We start from the raw sequence: 23,260 nt of genomic DNA, 5'->3' as shown, positions 1-23,260 counted from the left end.
CTTTATTCTTTTCCAAAAAGGTTTTAGCTATTCTGATTTCTTTGCCTTTCCATGTAAATTTTAGAATAAGCTTCTCTATATGTGTAAAAGTCATTGATAGAATTTGATAGGAATATTATTAAACCTATAAATCAATTTCAGGAAAAACGACATCTTTACTTGAATCTTCCAATCCACAAACATAGTTATATATCTCTATTGATTTAGATCTTGTTTGATTTCTTTTCTTGGTGTTTTGTAGTTTTTAGCATACAAGTCCTTTAGTTCTTTGGTTAGATTTATACCTAAGTATTTAATTTGAATGATTATAAATGAGTATTAAAATTTGCTCTAAAAATGTTCATTTCTAGTATATATAATTGATTTTTTAATATTGAGTTTGTAACCTGCAAATTTGCTGAATTCATTAGTTCCAGGAGTTTGTTTTGTTCATTCCTTGGAATTTTCTATGTACATAATCATATAATCACAAATAGGGGCAGTTTTATTCCTTTCCAAAAATATGGTTTTTCTTTTTCTTGCCTTATTTAATTGGCTAGAACGTCTAGCATTATGTTGAATATGCATGTTAAGTGCAGATCCCTTTGTGTTCTTCCCAATCTTAAGGGGAAAATATTCAATTTTTGCCTATAAGTAATGAGGTTAGATGTAGGTTTATGTAGATTTAAAAAAAAAAAATTAAGTTGAGGAAGTTCTCTATCTGTAGTTTACTGAGAATTTTTATCATGAAAGGGTGTTAAATTTAGTCAATGTGTTAAACTTGTAAGTTTCTTGAGGTGGGTGCTCTGATGATTGGTTTGAGACCTTTCCTTTTATCTAATATAAGCATCTAATACTGTAAATTTCCCTATCAGTACTGCTTTGGCATGTGTCACAAATTTTGGTGTGTTGCATTTCCATTTAATATATTTTTGTTAACTTCCCATGGACTATTTAGAAATATATTCCTTAATTTCCAAACGTCTGGAGAATTTCCCCCTATATTTCTGCTATAGATTTCTAGTTTGATTGCATCAGGATTAGAGAACACACTCTGTATTGTTATTTCAGTTCCTTTCAATTTGTTCAGGTTTGTTTTATGAACCAGGATATGGTTTGTGTACAGAATGTTTCATATATGTTTAAACTAATACAATTATGTAAAGTTTAAAAAAAATAAAATAAAATAAAAATACAGCATCGGGAAAAAAAAAAAAAAGAATTTCATATATAATTTGATATATGTTTAAGAAGAACAATGTTTCTACTGTTATTAGGTGGAATGGTGTATAAATGTCAATTCAAACGTTTGATTGATAGTATTGCTTTGTCCTTTTCTATCATTGTTGATTTTCTGTGCAGTAATTCTATCAATTGCTCAGAAAGAGGTATTGAAGTTTCTAACTATAAATTTGGATATGTCTATTTCTCCTTTCTATTTCAGTTTTTGCTTCAAGGAATTTTAAGTTCTGTTGTTTGCTATACACATACACATTTGGGGTTGCTATCATCTTCTTGGTGGGTTGAACATTTTACTAAAGTCTATTTTATCTAATATTAATAAAGCTACTCATTTCTTTTAATTAATATTTGTATGGTTATATTTTTCATCCTTTTACTTTCAATCTACTATATCATATTTGAAATGAATTATATATATATATATATATTTTATATGAGCATATAGATGGATCATGTTTTTAAAATCATTCTGTTGGTCTTTTTGTATACCATATTTGTGGGGTTTGACCATTTATATTTAATGTAATTATTGATAGTATAGGGCTTATATTTTCCAGATTCTTTTTCTTTACCAGATCAGATCAGTCACTCAGTTGTGTCTGACTCTTTGCGACCCCATGAATTGCAGCACGCCAGGCCTCCCTGTCCATCATCAACTCCCAGAGTTCACTCAGACTCATGTCCATCGAGTCGATGATGCCATCCAGCCATCTTATCCTCTGTCGTCCCCTTCTCCTCCTGCCCCCAATCCCTCCCAGCATCAGAGTCTTTTCCAATGAGTCAACTCTTCGCATGAGGTGGCCAAAGTACTGGAGTTTCAGCTTTAGCATCATTCCCTCCAAAGAAATCCCAGGACTGATCTCCTTTAGAATGGTTATTATAAAATATTTAATTCCCTGTGCTATATAGTAGGTCCTTGTTGATTATTTTATATATAGTACTGTGTATAAATCAACTTCCTGATTTATCCCTCCCCTACCCCTTCTCTTTCCCCTTTGGTAACCATAAGTTTGTTTTCTATGTCTGTGGGTCTATTTGTATGTTATTTTTTTTTTTTTAGATTCCACATATAAGGGATATCACTTGATATTTGTCTTTCTTAGGCTTATTTCACTTAGTATGAAAATCTCTAGGTTCATCCATGTTATTGCAAATGGTATTATTTCATCCTTTTTATGGCTGAGTAATATTCCAGTGTGTGTGTGTGTGTGTGTGTGTGTGTGTGTGTGTGTGTGTGTATACACCACATCTTCTTTAGCCATTCATCTGTCAATGGACTTTTAGGTTGCTTCCATGTCTTGGCTATTGTAAATAATGCTGTATTGAACACTGGATCTTTTTAAATTATAGTTTTCTCTGGATATATTATGTGCCCAGGAGTGGGATTACAGGATTATATGATAACTCTATTTTTAGTTTTTTTAAGGAACCTCCATACTATTATTCATAGTGGCTGTACCAATTACATTCCCACCAACAAGATAAGAGAGTTCCCTTTTTTCCATATCCTCTTCAGATTTTATTATTTGTACTTTTTGATGATGGCCATTTTGACCATAGTGAGATGATACCTCATTGTAGTTTTGATTTGCATTTTGCTAATAGTGATGTTGAGCATTTTTTCATGTGCCTGTTGGCCATTATATATCTTCTTTGGAGAAATGTCTATTTAGATCTGCTAATTTTTTTGATTGGGTTGTTTGATTTTTTGATATTGAGCTATATGGGCTGTCTGTATATTTTGGAAATTAATCCCTTGTCAGTCACATCATTTACAAATATTTTCTCCAATTCTGTTGGATGTGTTTTTGTTTTGTTTATGGTTTGCTTTGCTGTGCAAAAGTGGCTTATTTAGATTACACCTATGTAACTAATCATAACCTGCTGTTCTCAACATTTTACTACCTCAAGTGAAGTGTAGAAATTTTATGTCCATTTATGTTCCATTATCCTGTGCCCTTTATAATTCTCTTGTAATATTTTCTCTGTATATTGAGAACCATGTTATACAGTGTTATAATTCTTGCCTCAACTATCAAACATAATTTTTTAAACTCAAAAGAATAGTCTATTAAATTTACTTGTATTTTATCCTCTTCTTTCTTCATTCTGATGTTTCAAGTTCCTTCTTTTATCATTTCCTTTCTGCTGGAAGAACTTCCTTTCACAGTTCTGTTGGCAACAAAATCTAGTTTCCTTCATCTGAGAGTGTCTTTATTTCACCTTATTTCTGAAGGATATCATTAAATATAGAAGTCTGAGTTGACAATTATGTTCTTTCAGCTCTTTAACAATGTGCCGCTTCCTTCTGGCTGCCATGGTTTCAGATATGAAATCCACTGACATTCATATCATTGTTTCCACAAATTATGCATCATTTCTCTCTAGTTGTTTTCAAGATGTTTTTGTCTTTACTTTCCTGAAATTTGATTATGTGTATTTTGGTGTAGATTTCTTTGGGGTTTTGTTGGGGGTTCACCCAGTCTCTTGATTCTGTAGTTTAATGTCTTTTGCCAAATATGGGAAATTTTTAGCCATATTTATCAAATGCTTTTTCAGCCTCAATCTCTTTTTCCCTCTCTTTTTAGAAACTTTAAAAAATGAACAGTAGATAACTTATTGTAATACCACAGGTTTCTGATGCTCTGTTCACCTCTTCTCACTCTATTGACTCTCTTTTGTTCAGATTGGATAGTTTCTATAGTTATGTTTTCAGATTCTCTTATTCTTTATCTGTCATCTCTATTCTACAACTGGGACCATCCAGTGAGCTTTTAAATTTTTTTTAATTTTTATGTATTTATCTTTGGGTCTGTTGGGTCTTTGTTGCTGTTTGAGGGCTTTCTCTAGTTATGGTGAGTGGGAGCTCCTCTAGTTTCAGTGTGCAGACTTCTGATTGCGGTGGCTTCTCCTGGTGTAGAACATAGGCTATAGCGTGCACTGGCTTCAGTAGTTGCAGCATGCAGGCTCAGTAGTTGCATGTCCTGGGCTCCAGAGCATGGGCTCAGTAGTCGTGACTCCTGGACTGTTGTCTCATGGCATGTGGGAACTTCCTAGACCATGGATTGAACCTGTGTCCCTTACATTATCAGGCAGGTTCTTAACCATGGGGCCACCAGAGAAACCCTAAAATTTCGGTTATTGTATTTTACAGTTCTAAATTTTCCATTTTGTCCTTTTTTCATTTTTGTTTTATATTTCTTTACCAGGAATTTTTTTTCAAGTTGTGCTTATTTGGAAGTACTTTTATGATGGTGGCTTAAAATCCTTCTTGGAAAATTTCAGTATCCATGTCATTTCAGTGTTGGCATCTGTCAGGTGTCTTTTCTCACAAGTCAAAATCTCCCTGGCTCTTGGTTTGACAGGTGGTTTTTATTGTATCCTGAACATTATCTGTATATTTGAATATGTTATGAATCTCTGAATTTTATTTAAGTCTTCTATTTTAGCAGGCCTCCACTGACAGTGCACTGGTAGAAGGGGTGCATCACCTGGTTATTGCCAGGTGGGTGGGGTAGTCCAGAAGCCCTGCCTTCCCACCAGGCCTCTGCTGACAGGAATGTGTGCATGCACGCTAAGTCACTTAGTCATGTCCAACTCTCTGCAACTCCATGACTGTAGCCTGCTAGGCTCCTTTGTCCATGGAATTCTCCAAGCAAGAATATTTTCCATGCCCTCTTCTAGATCTCCCCAACCTGGGGATTGAACCTGGGTCTCCCACATTGCAAGCAGATTCTTTACCATCTGAACCACTAGGGAAGCCCTCTACTGACAGGAGGGTTTGTTGTTGTTGTTGTTGTTGTTTTCCTGAGGTGGTTGGGTTTTGTCTTTCTAGACTGACCCTCTCCCTCTCCTTTGGCTAGAGAAAACAGGCTTTTCATGGGGCCTTTATGGTCTACGGCCATTGACATTTCTGGTCTGCTGGATTCTTCGGCACCCATTTTAGGATATAGAGGAGGCAAAAAGAAAACCCAGGCAACTCATGGCTGTGTTGTTCCACAATTCCCAACATCCCTAATCAGTCTACCTTCTTTTCCCTTTCTTTCAGAGTCTTTTCTTTATTTTATAAATCATGTTTGGGAAGAATTTTAGTTATACTTGGTGGGAGGAATAAGGAGAAATGCATCTATTCTATCTCACCTAGAACCATAGTCAGCCCATCTGGAAACTGGTTTTTATTAAACTTAATTATACTGAAATTTGACATGCTGGGGCTTTCTTTATGTAAATAACCTGTACTAACAGAATGCTAAGGGTCATTAGGCCTCAAGGCATTTATGAAATCAGCTCTTTCCTAATGCTTAGTATGATTTTTTATTGTACATTTTTAATCATCCTGAAAGTGCTTCTTACCCAAACACTGCATCAGTAGTTTTATTAAGTTTCATCATATTAGAAAATAACATCAATGGCATTACTTCATTTTTTTTAATGATTGAGTGATATTGCATTTTATATATGTACCATATCTTCTTAATACCATTTGCAACAACATGGATGGACCTAAGGATTATCATACTGATCAAAATAAGACCGAGAAGGAGAAATATCATATGACACCCCTTGTATGTGAAGTCTAAAAAGAAATGATACAAGTGAACTTATAAAACAGAGAGAGACTCACAGACTTAGAGAATGAACTTATGGTTGCCAGGAGGAAGGATGGGGAGAAGGGATAGTTAGGGTTTTTGAGGTGGACATGTACACACTGCTATATTTAAATGGATAACCAACAAGGACCTACTATATAACACATGGAACTTTGCTGAATGTTATGTGGCAACCCAGATGCATGGAGAGTTTGGGCAAGAATGGATACATGTATATGTACAGCTGAGTCCCTCTGCTGTTCACCTGAAACTATCACAATGTTGCTAATAGGCTTTATCCCAAAACAATAAAAATTAAAAAGAATGTCAAATTTGGCACATATCCAGGATCAGAGGAAGAATCACAGGAAAGCCAGAAACTGGTGGCAGAACATGTTCATGCTGCTCCCATAAAGTGATACAGCACTGTGTTTTAGTGAAAGGAAAAATGCCCAGATCCCACAAAGGTGGGAAGCTGGACACGTTGCTTACATACAGCCTCAGTTTTACAGAACAGCTGATAGTGGTTGGAATGATTGATTTCACACATGAACTGGTACACAAGTGAAAGATGGATGGTTACATAAAGAAAGTGAGGTCGCTCAGTCATGTCCAACTCTTTGTGACCCCATGGACTGTAGCCTACGAAGCTCCTCTGTCTGTGGAATTTTCCAGGCAAGAGTACTGGACTGGGTTGCCATTTTCTTCTCCAGGGGACTTTCCTGACCCAGGGATTGAACCCGGGTCTCCCACATTGCAGTCAGACACTTTACCTTCTGAGCCACCAGGGAAGCCCTGGATGGTTACATGGTTGGTGCCTAAAGATACAGCTTCAGTCCCAGCCCTTACCCCACTCTACCCAGCAGGTCTCAGAAAGTTCTCCTCAACAAGCACTCCACAGCAGCAGCTGCAGAAAGCACAGTCACACTATAAGAGGAGCCCCCATCTTTTTCCTGTCTATCCTCCCCAAACGCCTTTTGGGTCACGAGCAGAAATTATAAATACTGATTCTGTATGGATTTACAGCATTTGATAATGCAGCTTAGGTAAGGAAGATTACAGGTTTCATATTTAAGAGGCCTTATATTGTCAAAGTTCAACAGGCTTTCCATCTGTGGATTTCTGTATTCTGAAGTTCAAACATCCTTTGTTTCTTTCCTTCCAGGTCAGTCACCATAGACCGGGACACTCAGCATGTGGTCCCAGCGTTAGAAGAAGCCACGCTGTGGAGGCAGTCTATCACACTGTCAGAGACTGGGGCTTGACTTGGTACCAACTGCTGTGCAGTTGGAACAGGAATATCATGAGCTGTTAAATAATGACTGACACATTGGTTGAAACGAAGTTTCCAGTAAGGAAGTGACAGTGCAATGCAGATAATTATGGCAATAAAATAGGAAGAGCTTTAGTTCCCAGCCTGACCCTGCCTCTGTTGGAGTCAATTCAACAAGGCATTCTCAGAACAAAGAAAAGACGTGATTTGGTACCATTTCCCATCAGCAGGTGCCTGGACAAATCATCAATGTGAAGACGGGCCAAGTGCAGTCCTGTGTATCTTGATTGAATTACTTAATATTAAATAAAAGATCTGGGTGGTGTATTTTAAAATCTGACTCATCCAGCTCTTCTTCAAATAGCTCCCCTGGCCCCCACCCCTAAATGGATTTTTTAAAAGTAATTTCCTGGGGTGGGAGAACCCTAATGAACTGAAGGAAATGTTTGCTTTTAAATTGTTCTATCTGATGTTTTTGTAATTATACTATTAAATGATTCTGGAGTCACTCTGTTAATGACAAGATTTGTTTTTGCTTTATTTTTCTAGGGAGCAGATTTTATGATATAGTTCAATTGCACAATTTAAGGAGCAGTTAGTCTACATATAGAGGAATACAAGGACTATGAGAGAAACTGTAGGAAGCTCAAGAATCTTAGCAATTCGCCAACCTGTTAAAGATGTTTGCAGGCTGGGAGAAGTCACAGGTTTCAAGTGTTTATTTCAACTCAAAGACACATTTTTAAAGTCTAAAAGTGTTGCTGTGATTTTTTAGATCCAATCTTTAAAAATTTTTTAAAGCATCTAAATTAGTGGTCAGGAAAAGCCTTTTCTGAGAAGACTCTGATAGTAAATAGCTCAGGCTTTATGAGCGCTAGTTGTTCAGTGCCCTTACAACTCAGCTCTGCGTGAAAGCAGTCAGTCACAGACAAAATGAGTGAGTAGAGTGTATGCCAATAAAACTTTATTTACAAAAACAACCAGTAGACTGGATTTGATCTAGGGGCCACTGTAATTTGTCCATCTCTGTTTTAAATGAAGTTGGAGAGGAATAGCTTCCACCCAGAACAGAACCTCTCTGTGTGGGAAAGAAACAAACTAAGAACAGGCCCATACTGCATTCTTCTACTAATGGACAATACTTTTAAAAGTATGAAACAAGATGAGCTCAGCCAGTTAATCTTTTTATTTTGATTTTTGTTTAAAAAAAAAAGGAAAGAAAAGAAAAAGGCTTTGAGAAAAATGTGTTAAATATCAGTAAAGGGCAGGAAAACATGTAGCTAGCTTTACAATATCAATCTAAACATATACACAAAGGCAAACATTAAGTAAAATGCTAGGGAGAGGGAACACATTGGGGGCCTAACTCCAGTTTTCTTTATTGCACATAAAGGTTGCTGATAACTCTAAGTCTTCACGTTTTCACAGTTAGACATGTTTTAATATTATTTTATATAACATGTTTATATAACACACTATGTTAATTTTATAAAACCACCAGTTTGCTACTATTGAATGGAAGTAAAAGACAAAAATTTCCCCAATTACAGTATGGAGGCTCTCTATAAAAAATTCCCCTGAAGGTCACAACAGCCCCTATTAAATTCATCCTAGTCTATTTTAAAAACTGCTTTTCAGCTACTAAATGAATCTTGATGGCCTCCCCATTTAATCATTTTAATGGACATAGTAAAACTTCCTAAGTAAGAAATATCAGATGTATTTTATGTAAAAAACAAACCTAAGTGACCCTACTATGAAGTCATACTTTTGAATGAGTGATTTCAGTGACAGATTCCAAACCCATAGACTTAACACCCATATGACTGAAAAACCACCCCATTGCTTCTCCAAAGCTCACAGCTGGAAAACCATAACTAAAGTCGACCCCCAAATGTCCATGCAGTTAAGACACTCACCCACTGACACTGGGATCTTAACTTGTTTGAAGTGCTTTAGACAGCAGATATAGAGTTTTTCATGATGTTTCCAAGTCCTTTTCCATCTGAGTTCCTCCAACACATACAGGCCCACCCAGATAATTTTCCACTGGCCAAAAGTCGAGCTGACCATGACACTTGGTAGTTCTGTGAAGTTTTTTGAAAAGGTGGCTGTCAGGGTAAGAAAGTGACCTCTCCTAAGTGCTCTTGTGTCTGTTGCAGACCTTTTCAAAGGGCAGCAGAACAGGCAGCCCTCCTTGTCGTTTTCTCCAAGGCTCATGTAGCAGAAAACTGGCTGCCTGTGTGTGCCATGTGGGCCGTAGTTAGAGTATACCCTGCTTATAAAAATAAAACATCAAAAACTTTGGTTTTACTCTTTACAACTTCTGCTAGCACTGGCTGACAAATGGGTTTGTTAATTTACAGAAACTTGCTTATGAAACTCAGAACTGGAAGAAAAATGGTTTATTTCTAGGTTTTGTTTTGAAAGGATTGTCAAAGAGCCTACTTGCTTTTCCTCATTAGACACTAGCATTGGTTTCCAGAATACTTCTCTGTACATTGTTCTTATTAGGTTTTAGAAAGAGGGGAGGTCTTTTCAGGTATCCACATGGTGAAAGCAGCATTCAGGTGGGTTGTTTCTAAACTGTAAGTCTTGGTCACGGAATGCCCTCAATTTACTGTACCTGTATCAGAATGCAGCAATTGACACTGGTGATTCAGACTGTCAGTTAAAAACACAGAAGGGATCAGAATTCAATGACAATATTTGACAGACTAGCTCCTTCACTAACTCATCTACAGAAGCAACATCAAAAAGCAAGCATGAAGCCTGTCAAGTGCCCCATTTCTGAAGCGGAAAAAGAAGTCATATAGTTACTGAATCAGCAAGCTGACTTTCCTGATGCCCTCAGTCCAGGTTCCATTTTATAGCAGATGGGAAAATCAGCTTTCTGATACACCTCTTAGAGCTCACAATGGGTACCAAGGTAGATTTCCAAGAGGATGACTTCACCCCCAATGAGTTGCTTGTTTGCCCTGCCAGCAATTTCACCTAAGTGCATTAGCAGTGTTTCTACATTTAGAAATCATTTTGTTCACATTAGATAGCTGACATGAAAACATTAACTTCCACTGCGGACAAAGAAAGGGGGAGCTATGATGGGGCTTGGGCATGTGTGCGTGAAACAGACGTCTGTTTTTGAAACAAACATTATTTGTTTGCCCTAGACTGAAATGTTCATGGATAGCTGAGAGAACATTTTTTCAGGTTTTCTACAGAGATATTTGTTGACTGAACCATGGAGGACATTTTCAGGTCTAGAGAACACAGCCTAAAGAACTCCTTGCTGTTTACTTGATGAAACATTTGATGTCACGGTGTGATTTTTGGCTGCAGGACATCAATGGTTGTTTGTCTGGTCACTCCAACAAGTACCCTGATGGCCAGAGTCCATTTAATCACATATGCCCTTCCTATGCCTGTTTCCTAGGAAGAAATACAGCCTTCTTTAAATTCCAAATTTCCTTCTTTAGTTCAATTCTCCTTGTAGTCCTCAAAAAGCGTATGAGAAGGAATTGCAGGTGGTTTTGTCTTTCCTCTGTTGGTGCTATACAAAAGTTTGCATCTCCTTAATTAACCTGCTACTGACACCATTGCCACATGAGACAGCAGATTTATCACAACTTTCCAAGTAATATGGTTACTCTGCTCTGGCAATGAATGGGCCCATTCTTATTTCCAGGAGTCCAGCATGGATGCAGGCATGAGTACAAGCAAAATGTGAAGAAAAAGATCACTTGACTGTGAAAGGGACTATTAATATAATATCAGGTTAAACTGCAAAGATAGCATCTCAGAAACTGTTACATTTGACTAGTCAGCAGTCCATTTAAAACAAAACCCCCTTTCCCCCCCAACAAATGGGAGCAAAGATGACAATTCTTAATCCCCCCCATACATACACTCTAGTCACCCATCTCTCCCTCTCATGCTCTAAGATTTTCAAAAGTGACCTTTTCAGTTGTACTTTACAAAGTATGTTCTTGACTTCTGCAAAGATTATTAGCATGAAACTCTCACAACTACCCTCTCTGTATTGCTGATCAACCTGTTTGTTCCACATGACTAACAATTTAAAATGTTCTTTCCTAGACCATTTCTTTAAGGTTCCAAATAGGGTCCACTGCAAGTTCTAGACTAGAGGCTCTCAACCCTAGCTGCACATTAGAATTCTTGAGGATCCACAACAAAACATGGCAGCCAGGCATCAACCTACTGAATCTGAATCTGAGGGTAGGGCCCTGGCTTCAGTATTTGTAAAAACTGGCCAAGTAATCTTAATGTGCAGCCAGGTATGAGAACCTGTGCTCTAGAGCTTTTGACTACTGAAATGCCACCCCCCAACCCAGAACAAACATGTTTCTAAGATGACTTGGGATCACTCTCTCAGGGGAACTTTCTTTAGATGGCTGCTAACCATTACTTAGCAGTTTCGATCTGATTTCTGCCAGACTGGCAGCAAAATACTCGGCCTTGAGTGAAGAGGTTTCCGCCTTTGTGGCACATTACTTTTTTGTCACTCAGCATAGGCAGGATACTTCTGAGAGGTGGAAGTTTTCTAATAAGTGAACTCACTTCCCAGGACCCCTGGTAAAGTCAGGATTAATCTCCACATCTTGCAAACAAAAATTAGGACCACAGGTCAGTGACTTAATGATTCACTGAATGAAAAATCTAACCAAATAACTACAAATCTAGCTAACTTTTGGGCTCAGCAGATCTCCGTTTACTTATATTTAACCAGGTTAGAATAAAATGTTTGCAGTGGAGAATACAAAGCCCATGGCAGACCATAAAATCAAAATGGATTTTAGATACAAAGGAAAGAAGGGAATAAAAATGATTCATTTATATTATGTTGAATCATATGAAACTGCCATTTCTGTTTTCTTAAATGGTTGAAAATCAGCAATTTCGTAATACTCAGCCTATAATAAATTTTTCCTGGTTTGCACAATTTATCAATTCAAAAACAAAAGTGTCAAACAATGTCTTATTTAAAAAATATGTCAGCTAAAAAGATTAAATTATTGATTTCATTATGAGTGTCCTAGACTGAACTGGACCAATATTTTATCTGCTGTAATAAGAAAAAGGCCCACATTTTATGAAAGCATTTTTTTTTTTTAGAAATTGGGTTTTCAAATAGGCTATCACTGAAGCATAGGAAGACTTTCTAGCCTAGTTTCTAAGAGTTCTCTCAGTATTTCACTACTACAGGTGTGGACAGGTGAAATAGCTCATCCATAAAGAACCCAAACTTTTGACAAAAACCTAAATTTTAAACCACATTTGCACATTAAGTTGGTACAAGGTTCCCCAGATACCATGAAAATGGCCCTCTTCTACATGGCATTCAATGTTAAGACATTCAGACTCTCAAGCTGTCTACTATAGTCGACAGAACCTTCCAACCTTCCACCAGGTTGAATAATGCTTAACTTTCCATTGACTCATCTCTGATTCCTCATGTGGCCACTGAAATCTCATGCATTTATGAACACAAAATTTGGAATTCTACTCAGTCATTAGAATACTATCTTGTATTTTCTTTGCAGTTAATTTTGTTTGCAGTGAGATTTCTTCCCTCTGAATACTAGCCTGTTGCCTCTTAGGCTTCTTGCTGCTTTCTCTTTCATAGATAAGACTGCATCCCACAAATTGTGGTGTTATTTCTAAAGCCACAGTAGAACCCAATCCTATTCATTATTTCCCAGGCAGTCAGCTCATATGGAATACCTTGAGAACTTACAGATTTTTGCAATGATATCACCATCAGTTTCTAAACAGTTTCTCCTGTCCTCAGATTAGTTAAAAACAACAGTATAATACTATTTTGCCTTTGGTTTCAAACATTCCAGTAACTTCTTACTTATGGAGATTTCCAGAGAAGGAATTGGAATTCATTTCTCCATGTTGAAATGTTCATGGACATATTTTCCAGTCTTCAGTCTAGAAGAAACACAGGGAGTCAAAAAGGGGCAGGAATCCTGATAGGAGGGTGCAGTCATACAACCTCATTGCTGGAGCCTCCAGTCAAATTGCTTTCTCATGTTTTCTGTCCATTTAACACCAGTTTCTCACAGTCCTTGGAGGTCTAATAGCAACTGCCATCCTTCACAGTCTTAGCCTGTTCTCCCCTTGTATGCCTATAGCCAATGAAACCTACACGGCTGTGTCTGGATACAAAGCCTCTCCTGGGAGGAACCCCTACCACCTGCCACACCTTTTTCAGATCTGCAGGTGAATGAATGAAGACAGCGTTAAAGCATGCTATTTGTTTAACTCTGAACAGCGCACTACGTGAAAAAAGTGGGAATAGGTCTGCATTTGCCTTGATTTAGAGACACTTTCACCCCACCAGCTGCATCTTGGCTGAAATTTTAAATAAGATATCTTCAGACCCCAATAAAACAGAAGTGTTAGTTCCATTCAGTCAAGGCCCCATGTCAACATGGGCTTGCAGCCATCCTCACCCCGCCAGTGGGTCCTCCCCAACCCCATCACTCAGGGCTCTGGGCAGGAAGGCGCACATTATCCTCCAGGGGGAACACCAGGCGGGTGCCCCGGCTGGAAACCTTTTGGTCTCCCATTCCTAGGTCTCGTTCCAGCACCTCCTCAGAGCTGCTTTTCATTCTCCGACCACCCTCGAGGCTCATGGAGGCTGTGTGGGAACCTGAGGAGCCGTTCGCAGTCACTGTGCTATCCCCGAAGGTCAAGGTGAGGTCACCCTCGGTCAGGATGAAATCAGAATCTTCCTCTCTCAGTGGCTCTTGGTTCTGAAATGTGCAGCAAACAACAGCAACATCATCAACCACATCAACCACAAGTGGGAGACCAATATCTTCCCAGGCCAAAGCCAGCCCCAACTCCTTATCTGAAAATGGGGATCATAAACCTGGCCTGCCTTGAGCCCCTAGTGTGATAACTGGGAGTAAACTCTAGAGTGCTAGTCCATGTAAAACTACTGCTGAACCAGGACTTTGAAGACCAGTGAGCAGTTCTGATTTTAAATGCCTGATAGCACAGGGACAAAAAGTAACAAAAGGAAAGAAAGGGTGATTAGCCTGGATTTTCAGCCTCTCTTGTGGCTCAGTGGTGAAGAATTCTCCTGCAATGCAGGAGATGCGAGTTTGATCCCTGGGTTGGGAAAATCCCCTGGAGAAGGGAATGACAACTCACTCCAGTATTCTTAACTGGAGAATCACATGGACAGAGGAGCCTGGCAGGCTACAGTCCATGGGGTCATAAAAGAGTCTGACATGACTGAGCGACCAACACTTTCACTTTCAACCCAACAAGAAACGAATGGGTAAGGTCCGCGGGTGAACCTGCAAATTAGATTTTGGATCTTCTCTTTTCTGGGAAAGTATTCTGGGAGGTGGGGTAGGCTCCTGCTCTACACAAACCATCCTAAACCCATCTGGTTTACATTTAAATTGCTCTTTGTCTTACTAAGCAATTGAGGAAGAGGATGAGCCATAATTAGGATTTCCTTCCCATTCCCACAGAAACATCCTAATGGGAAGGAAGCCCTCAGGTAGATGAAGTGAGGGACTGAGAGGGAGGGGACATTTTCTTGAGCATCTATTGTCTGCATGTCACAAATGTCACAAAAGCTCTCATTTGATCCCTGCCCCTTCCCTGTGAAGGGCGCACGCACTCAGGTCACAGAGAAGAAAACTGGAGAGACCCCATGGGATCTGCCCAAGGTTGTCCGGCTGCTTGGAAACAGAGTTAGAATTTATGCTGCTGGTAGATGGGTTCTCCCCACAAAACGGATGTGAAATATTACCCTGTTGGGGAACAGGACTGGCAGGCATCTCATGCTAAGCAGTGGTGGTAACAGAACAGACAAAGCTGAGTAAAGCAGGCTAAATTAGCCAAGTGGCAGCCACTTGAAACTATAAGACTACAGGGAGAGCATCGGGAAGCTGCGTGGGGTCAGACACAACCTTTCACCCTCTGGATGGTTTTACAAGCAAAGTGAGGGGTGGTGCACTCCCTGCACTGCTGCCAACCTCCCACCCCCCCTGCAAGGCCATCAAATACTGGGAACATCTTCCTTAAATGGCAAACACATGGTTCCAAGCTGCTCCAGGTAAATGGTTCTTTCTTTCCTATTTCCAACCTACCTTCAAAGCACATCAGAAATCCTTTGGCCTCTACCTGAGCGGGTCTCCTTGGTGCAGGATGCCGAATCTGCCTCCCTGACAGCCACGTGGTCCCCACTCAGCCAGAGGTTCAGTCACACTCCCGTGTTCAGGCCTGGGATCCTCATCTATGTGAGTAACCACCAAACAGTACTGACCTCCCTCCTCTTCCTGGCACCCTTCCTTCAGCTGCTGACCTCATAGGAAAGTGAGAAGTGTTAGTCGCTCAGTTGTGTTTGACTCTCTGTGACTTGATAGATTCCCTGGTGGCTAAGAGGTAAAGAATTCGCCTGCAACGCAGGAGACCTAGGTTCAATCCCTGAGTTGGGAAGATGCCCTGGAGACGGGAATGGCTACCTACTCCAGTATTCTTGCCTGTAAAATTTCATGGACAGAGGAGTCTAGTGGGCTACAGTCCAAAGGGACACAAAGAGTTGGACACAACTGAGCATGCCACTCTGTGACTCAATGGACTATAGTACACCAGGTTCCTCTGTCCATGGGATTCTCCAGACAAGAATACTGGAGTTGGTTGCCATTCCCTTCTCCAGGGGATCTTCCCAACACAGGGACTGAACCCATGTCTCCTGCATTGCACGCAGATTCTGTGCCATCTGAGCCACCAGGACCTCATAGGAGATGTCTGTTAAATGCACTGACCCAGGGAAGACCCTTGGGTTCTGCCTGCCTCACCTCTCCTATCCTGGCCCATCTCTGGGCATGTACTGGTGACAAGCACATGCTTGTTTTCTGCATTGTTTCTTAGTGATGGGTTCTCCACTCTCCACAGCATCACTCCACTTAACCAGGGCTTTTAACAGGCAAGCACACGAGGCCTCTTGCCTTCTGCCTCCAATCCTCACTGGAATGAGGCAGGGTACCAATGTACAGTTCAATAAAAATCCTCTAGTCAGGCAAAGTATAATTCTAAAACTCACTCTAATCTGCCCCATTCCCCATCTCCATTAGTTGTTCACAAAGTCCTGAACCCCCATCTGTTCTGTGATGGTTTCCTTAACAACAGATGGCATCATGTTCCCTGTTTTAGCACGCTCCATTTCTCCCATTCATACACGTGCTAAGTAATGTTTTTGTTTATCTCTGTCAAAATCTCTCTCCCAGGGCTCCTTAGCTCCCAGTGTTCAGGAGGAGACTCTCCTGGCACATATTTTGCTGTTTTGAGGTTTGGAGTCACGTGGAGACAGAGAGGAATACAGACAGAACAATTGCGTGTGTGCGGAATTCCCCAAATGGAGCCAAGCCACCCCATCAGCAGCACAGAGCTCCTCAATGGGAGCCCTGGGACGGCCCACTCTGACCCCTCACAGTGGGAAGCAGAGCCAAAGTTCACTGACAGGAGGAAACAAGACTGGATGGTGACCCATTCCACAATGAAACCCCCAAGCCCAGAAAAATAGTACCATGGTAACGGTCACTCAGAAACAGGGATGCAGTAAAACCCAGTGGAGAAGGATTTCCAGATTGATGCTTAAGGAATGTTCTATGCAGATGATAAAACCATCCCACCCCTCTAATTCCAGATGACAGGATCAACAAATTTTTGTTCAGCTGAGGTCTGGGTAATTACATAACTAGCTTTCCAGTGAGGGCTGCTTTGGAAATGTGACAAAATAACCCTGCAGACACCTGCAAGCAAGAGGGTTGTGGTAATTTGTGCATTTAAATAGCCACAGGTGGCGCTAGTGGTAAAGAACCTACTTGCCAACACAGGAGATGAAAGAGACATGGATTCGATCCCTGGGTCAGGAAGATCCCCTGGAGGAGAGTATGGCAACCCACTCCAGTATTCTTGCCTGGACAGTCCATGGTATTCTGGTGGGATTCTGGTGAGCCTGGTGGGCTACAGTCCATGGGGTCACAAATAGTCAGACACAACTGAAGCAACTTACCACACATGCACATTTTCATTAAGTGGAAGAACACTGTTTTCTAGGCAGTTCTCAAACCTAAATTTTGTTTAGAGTGAGTACAAATAAGGAATAATGAAAACCATCCATATCTCCCAAAGAACCTCAGTGAAGTATAAAATGTCCTACAGGTGATGGGGGAGGGCTACCCAACAGTGTGTCAAACAGTCAAAAGAATGGCTCATCTGAGGCCCTCAGCCAGTACTCCACTCCACTCTGTCACCTCTGACTTCCTCAGTTAAAATTCCAAAGACTTTCTGCTGTCACTTTCTCAGCAGCAGGCCTCTCCATGTCTGGAGCTGAGACCCCAGTCAGGACCCCAGCCCCAGGCAGTAGAGGCAGTATGGAGGGTGGTTCTAACCTGCAGAACAAGTCACCCCATCTTGGGTTGGCTGCGGGGAGTCCACAGCCGAAACATGACCCCAGGAAGCAAACATTGGGCAGAATCTTGAAGTGGTGAGGGGAGCACTTTCAATTTAAGTGCCTGGAAGTATATGGAGTTTACTCTGAGGTGTGAGGCAATAGCTGGTAAATTTCCAATTAGATAAGATGTATATAAAGTTTTAAATAGTGGGTGAGTTATTTTACTATTACAGAGACACGAAAAGTGACCCTTGTAAAAATGAAGAAAGAATGAAGGCTTTAGAAACTGCTTAAAAGACACTAGAGTTGGAATGCCAAGACACAAGGAAGCCCAGTGAAACAAAATCAGCGTGATCAGTCAGAGCTTCTTCAGCAGAAGAGATCAGGACACCAAGTCACTTCCCTTTGTTTCTGATGACAGAACACATCCAAATGACCCATGCTGTCACTTTACACAGAGGTCCAAACTAAGCAAAGTATTCCACACTCAAATAAAAGATGTATCGTGCTTGGGGCTAGTGCACTGGGACGACCCAGAGGGATGGTATGGGGAGGGAGGAGGGAGGAGGGTTCAGGATGGGGAACACATGTATACCTGTGGTGGATTCATTTTGATATTTGGCAAAACTAATACAATTATGTAAAGTTTAAAATAAAATAAAATTAGAAAAAAAAATAAATAAAAAGCAGATGGGAAATAATAAAACTAACTTTTTAATCTATTGGTCTGTATCCTTCCAACATAAAAGATAATTAGCATTATTATCTAGGCTCATATTCCATTAAAAACTCACCACAAGCATTAAAAATCACTTTACAAAACCAAAGGGAAATGGTGCTCTCAGCATCCGACCCATTTTTTTGTGTGTGTAATTTAAAAACAGTTTATCAGAGATGGCACAGGAATTTCATTTTTATATGAGGAGGGGCTGGGGAAGCTGGAAGGCTCAACTGTCTTTAGGTGAAGGAGACATTGATGCTGTTCTCTGCCATGTTTGGTGGCAACTGAAAGCAAAGGCCATGGCAGAACTGCAGTATTACCATGGCAACTCGGCCACGCTGTACTTACCTCATATACCTGGGGACTGGTTAGACATTGAGCGAGCAAGCCACACCAGGCTGGGAGGGTGGTGGTTAATGGGGGTCCACTGTGCGTGAGGATGGGCTTCAAATAACTTTAAAGAAGAGAATTAAGGAAAACTGCCTACAAAGAAAACACACACCCAACAAAATGTGTTCAGAAATCCCAAGGAGTAAATCATCTGGCATTCTATTCCTCTTTCCCCCATTTTACCAGTACAATACAGAAAGTATGGTACTTGTAGTCTGCAAATATCTGAATCCAAGAATAAACTATAGCCCATCATCCTTAAGTGTTAACCGTTAACTTTCAGGTTGCCAGTTCCCCATTTTCAGTTAAAAATACTTGATTAAAATACCTTTCTCTCTTCTTTGTTATGGTGAATGAGAATTTTGGTTTTGATCAGCCTTCCAGCTTTTGACACACAACGAGCTCATGTTTTGGAAACAGGAAATCGTGTAGCTGGAATGGAGATGTTACAGCACCTGGGTCCCCTTTGCTCAGAAGTCACACAGTGGAAATGTTTGAGGTGGACAGGAACTTAGAGGACAAGGCAAAATGGCTTCACAAAGGTCACTCAGACCTCAATCTCCCACCTTCCCATACTGGACTATTCTTCCCTCTACCTGCTGCCTCTCTCCCAGACTCTCTCAACAGTTTCTCCACCTTGATATTACTGGCATCATGGGCCAGATTACCTTTGCTGTGGGGACTGTCCTGCATTGTAGGATGACTAGCAGCATCTCTGGCCTCTACTTACTACATGCCAGGAGCACCCCCAACCCCTCCCTTAGGTGTGACTAGAAAAACGTCTCCTGACATTGCCCAATGTCCCCTGCGGGGAAAACCTGTCCTCGATTGAGCCCCCTGCTCTAACACAAAGGTCAACTGTTCTGTGGAAATTGGCTCAGGGTTTACGAATCTATGGATATGTGTGCTGCCAAATGCATAGTCCTGTGTTGGAAGCACCGTGAAGCATGTATCACTTTATGATGGAGGTGGGACCATTTCTGATATCCCCAGTGTAAGCAATGGGAAAAGGTAGAGACCAACAGGATCACCTCAGATACAGGAATGGCCAAGAGACTTTAAAGGCAGATGGGGAGTCACAGCTGTACTCAAAAATATGACTGCTCCAAAGCACTTCCTGTCTTCATTCAGAGCACCAGGAGAGAGAAAATGTTGCTCTATACCCTGCTTATTTAACTTATATGCAGAGTACATCATGAGAAATGCTGGGCTGGAGGAAGCATAAGCTGGAATCAAGACTGCCAGGATAAATATCCATAACCTCAGATACGCAGATGACACCACCCTTATGGCAGAAAGTGAAGGAGAACTAAAGAGTCTCTTGATGAAAGTGAAAGAGGAGAGTGAAAAAGTCGGCTTAAAGCTCAACATTCAGAAAACTAAATCATAGCATCTGGTCCCATCACTTCATGGGAAATAGATGGGGAAACAGTGGCTGACTTTATTTTTCTGGGCTCCAAAATCACTGCAGATGGTGATTGCAGCCATGAAATTAAAAGACACTTACTCCTTGGAAGGAAAGTTATGACAAACCTAGATAGCATATTCAAAAGCAGAGATATTACTTTGCCAACAAAGGTCTGTGTAGTCAAGGCTATGGTTTTTCCAGTGGTCATGTATGGGTGTGAGAGTTGGACTGTGAAGAAAGCTGAGCACCAAAGAATTGATGCTTCTGAACTGTGGTATTGGAGAAGACTCTTGAGAGTCCCTTGGACTGCAAGGAGATCCAACCAGTCCATCCTAAAGATCAGTCCTGGGTGTTCATGGAAGGACTGATGCTGAAGCTGAAACTCCAATACTTTGGCCACCTGATGCAAAGAACTGACTCATTGGAAAAGACACTGATGCTGGGAAAGATTGAGGGTAGGAGGAGAAGGGACAACAGATGATGAGATGGTTGGATGGCATCACCGACTCGATAGACATGGGTTTGGGTAGACTCCGGGAGTTGGTGATGGACAGGGAGGCCTGGCGTGCTGCGGTTCATGGGGTCGCAAGGAGTCGGTCACGACTGAGTGGCTGAACTGAACTGAACCGGAGGAGACGGAAGGGCGACCCTGGGGTAAACTTCCGGCTGGCAATTACTCACCAAAGGAAGATGTGTGGGCTCTGCTGGGACTTGTTATAAACAGAACAAGCTCCCTCTGCCTGCTCTCCTCATTCCTAGAAAGAGCCCCTTTAGCCCTATCAGTTTTTTTGTGTCTTCACTTCAGAAGCTGTCATTGGCTGGATTCGCAGAATGACTAATACAAGAGTCCCAGAGAAGCTGGAGGCTGCCTTGCACTTTCCTGTCTTGGGCAGTTCAAAGACAAGCTGCCTCTTCCCAAACATAAAAGGCCCTCTAACAAGTTTTTTTAAAAGGGGAAAAATATCTACAGATTTTAAATATTCAAGTTGTTGGAAGGGCAAAAATGAAATATCAAACCTCTCTCCCACCCAGTCTTTCTGGCAATTTACCATTACAACTTTACAGAATACATTTTTTGCCTATCTCCTGATTTATGCACTGTAGTCAGAAGCTTTTAAGAAGGATGGTAAATTTAATTCATTTACATTTCTGCCTCTTTTCAATTTTCCCCTAACTTTTATTATAATTAATTTTATACTTTAGATATTTAACATTTGTGTTCTGTAACTAATAAGCAAATCTCTGCTTTGTCTATGGATTGAGCCTAATGTTAATGACCAATAAGTAGCACTTATAATAATGCAATTTATGAATATTATTCACTATAACCAAGCAGAGTGGTTGGGACACTATTAAAGTAAATGTAATACAACATCATTTAAACTCTGTCAGTAGAGAAAATTTGAGTGTCCTGCAAAAAAAAAATATTTTAAAATTTCTTTTTGATTTTATTTCTTCTGGGTTATAACAAATCACTGCTTCTTCAATGGTGTCCCCTTAGCTGTATTTTGTTTTGTTTAATCCTTGTATTACTTTTCCCCCTTCTCCCAGAGGCTTCATGGTGCTAAACTTTCTGAATTCTTACATGTTTAAAAGCCACCATTCTCTTTTGTTTATTTTTGATTAATAGTTTGGGTGTAGAATTCTAAGCTCAGAAAAAAACTTTTCATCCTAGAACTTTCATTTTGTTGATGGTTTCCCTTCTTGTGCTTGTGATATTTTTTAGTTTTATGTAGTCCACATTTATTTTTGTTTTTGCTGCCTGTGCTTTTGATGTCAAAGACAAAAAAAAAAAAAATCAGTGCCAAGATCAATGTCAAGGAGCTCTTCCCCTTTGTTTTCATCTAGGAATTTTATGTATTAAGTCATTACATTTAAGTCTTTCAATCATTTTAAGTTGATTTTTGTGAGTTGTATAAGATGAAGTCCAGGTTCATTCTTTCACATGTGGATATTCAGTTTTCCCAACACCATTTATTGAAGAGACTGCCCTATTCCCATTGTGTATCCTTGCCTGTTGTTCTTGCAAGGATTTATTTTTGGGCTTCTTATTCTGTTCCCTTGATCTGTGTGTCTATTTTTATGTCATTGCCATACTTTTTTGATTACTATACCTTTGTAATGTAATTTGAGATCAGGAAGTGTGATGCCTCCAGCTTTGTTCTTTTCCCTCAAAATTGCTTTAGCTATTCAGTGTCTTCTGTGGTTCCATACAAATTCTAGGATGGTTTTCCTATGAAAAATGCCATCAGAATTTTGACAGAGACTGTACTGAACCTGAGGTTGCTTTGGGTAGTACAGACATTTTTAACAATATTAATTCTTCCAATTCATGAACACAGGCATCTTTCCATTTATTTGTGTCTTCTTCAATTTCTTTTATCAATGTTCTTTAATTTTCAGTATATAGATCTTTACCTCCTTGGTTAAATTGATTGCTAAGCATTTTATTGTTTTTGATGCTACTGTAATGGAATTGTTTTCTTAATTTCTTTTTTGGAAGTTCATTATTAGTATATAGAAATGCAATTGATCTTTGTATGCTGATAATATCTCCTGCAACTTTAATGATTTACTTTAAAAACTCAACAGTTTCTTGATACAATCTTTAGGGTTTTCTATATATGAGATCATGTCATCTGCAGAGATAATTTTACTTCTTCCTTTGATTTGTATGCATTTTATTTCTTTTTCTTGCTTAACTGCTCTGGTTAGAATTACCAGTACTGTGTTGAATAGATGTGGCAAGAGTACATACCCTTGCCTTGTTGCAGATCTGAGAGGAAAAGCTTTCAGCTTTTCACCACTAAGTATGATGTTAGCTGTGGATTTGCCCTTGCTGCTGTTGTTTAGTCGCTAAGTTGTGTCCAACTCTTTATGACCCCATAGATTGTAGCCTGCCAGGCTCCTCTGTCCATGGGATTTTTCCAGGCAAGAATACTGGAGTGGGTTGCCCTTTCCTTCTCCTGGGGATCTTCCCCACCCAGGGATCCAACCCACATCTCCTGCACTGGCAGGCAAGTTCTTTACCACTGAGCCACAGGGAAGTCCCAATGGCATGAGAGGAACTGGTAATTTTGTATTTTGTGACCTGTCTGGTAATAGATGAATGTACCTATTTGTAATAACTCACTGAGCACTTATGATTTGTGTACTTTACTATATATATTCTTTATGTCAATACAAAATTTTAAACATTTTCAAAATCTGC

General features: G+C 40.1%; 2 protein-coding genes across 9 annotated transcripts in view; one reads left to right on the top strand and one right to left on the bottom strand.

The window, feature by feature from the left end:
- The window catches only part of CHST7 (carbohydrate sulfotransferase 7), a 78,702-nt gene that overhangs the window by 19,332 nt on the left and 36,110 nt on the right, over positions 1 to 23,260 (top strand). For 3 of the 4 annotated variants that reach the window (XR_015158905.1, XR_015158906.1, XM_086387613.1), the window contains one exon: positions 6,976 to 7,606. The exons of the other annotated variant lie outside the window; for it this stretch is intronic. The gene's annotated coding sequence lies outside the window, so the exon portion shown is untranslated. Of the gene's footprint in view, positions 1 to 6,975; positions 7,607 to 23,260 lie in introns of those variants that run through there. 4 annotated transcript variants of the gene reach the window in all.
- SLC9A7 (solute carrier family 9 member A7) overlaps positions 8,252 to 23,260 on the bottom strand; it is a 187,029-nt gene continuing 172,020 nt past the window's right edge. For 2 of the 5 annotated variants that reach the window (XR_015158903.1, XM_086387607.1), the window contains 2 exons: positions 18,600 to 18,705; positions 10,559 to 13,865 (listed from right to left, as the gene is read on the bottom strand). Coding sequence is in view for 4 of the 5 variants with exons in the window: in XM_086387607.1 (XP_086243733.1) it covers positions 13,590 to 13,865; positions 18,600 to 18,705 (382 nt within the window). In the remaining variant the exon portion in view is untranslated. Of the gene's footprint in view, positions 13,866 to 18,599; positions 18,706 to 23,260 lie in introns of all 5 variants that reach the window. The other 3 variants (XM_086387606.1, XM_086387611.1, XM_086387612.1) reach the window with 3 other exon arrangements.

This window comes from Bos grunniens, chromosome X (assembly GCF_055505025.1).
Source record: "Bos grunniens cultivar Pamir isolate PY7600 chromosome X, Bosgru_T2T1.0, whole genome shotgun sequence".
In the NCBI taxonomy this organism is placed as follows: Eukaryota; Metazoa; Chordata; class Mammalia; order Artiodactyla; family Bovidae; genus Bos; species Bos grunniens.
This window is presented reverse-complemented; position numbering and strand designations above follow the sequence as displayed.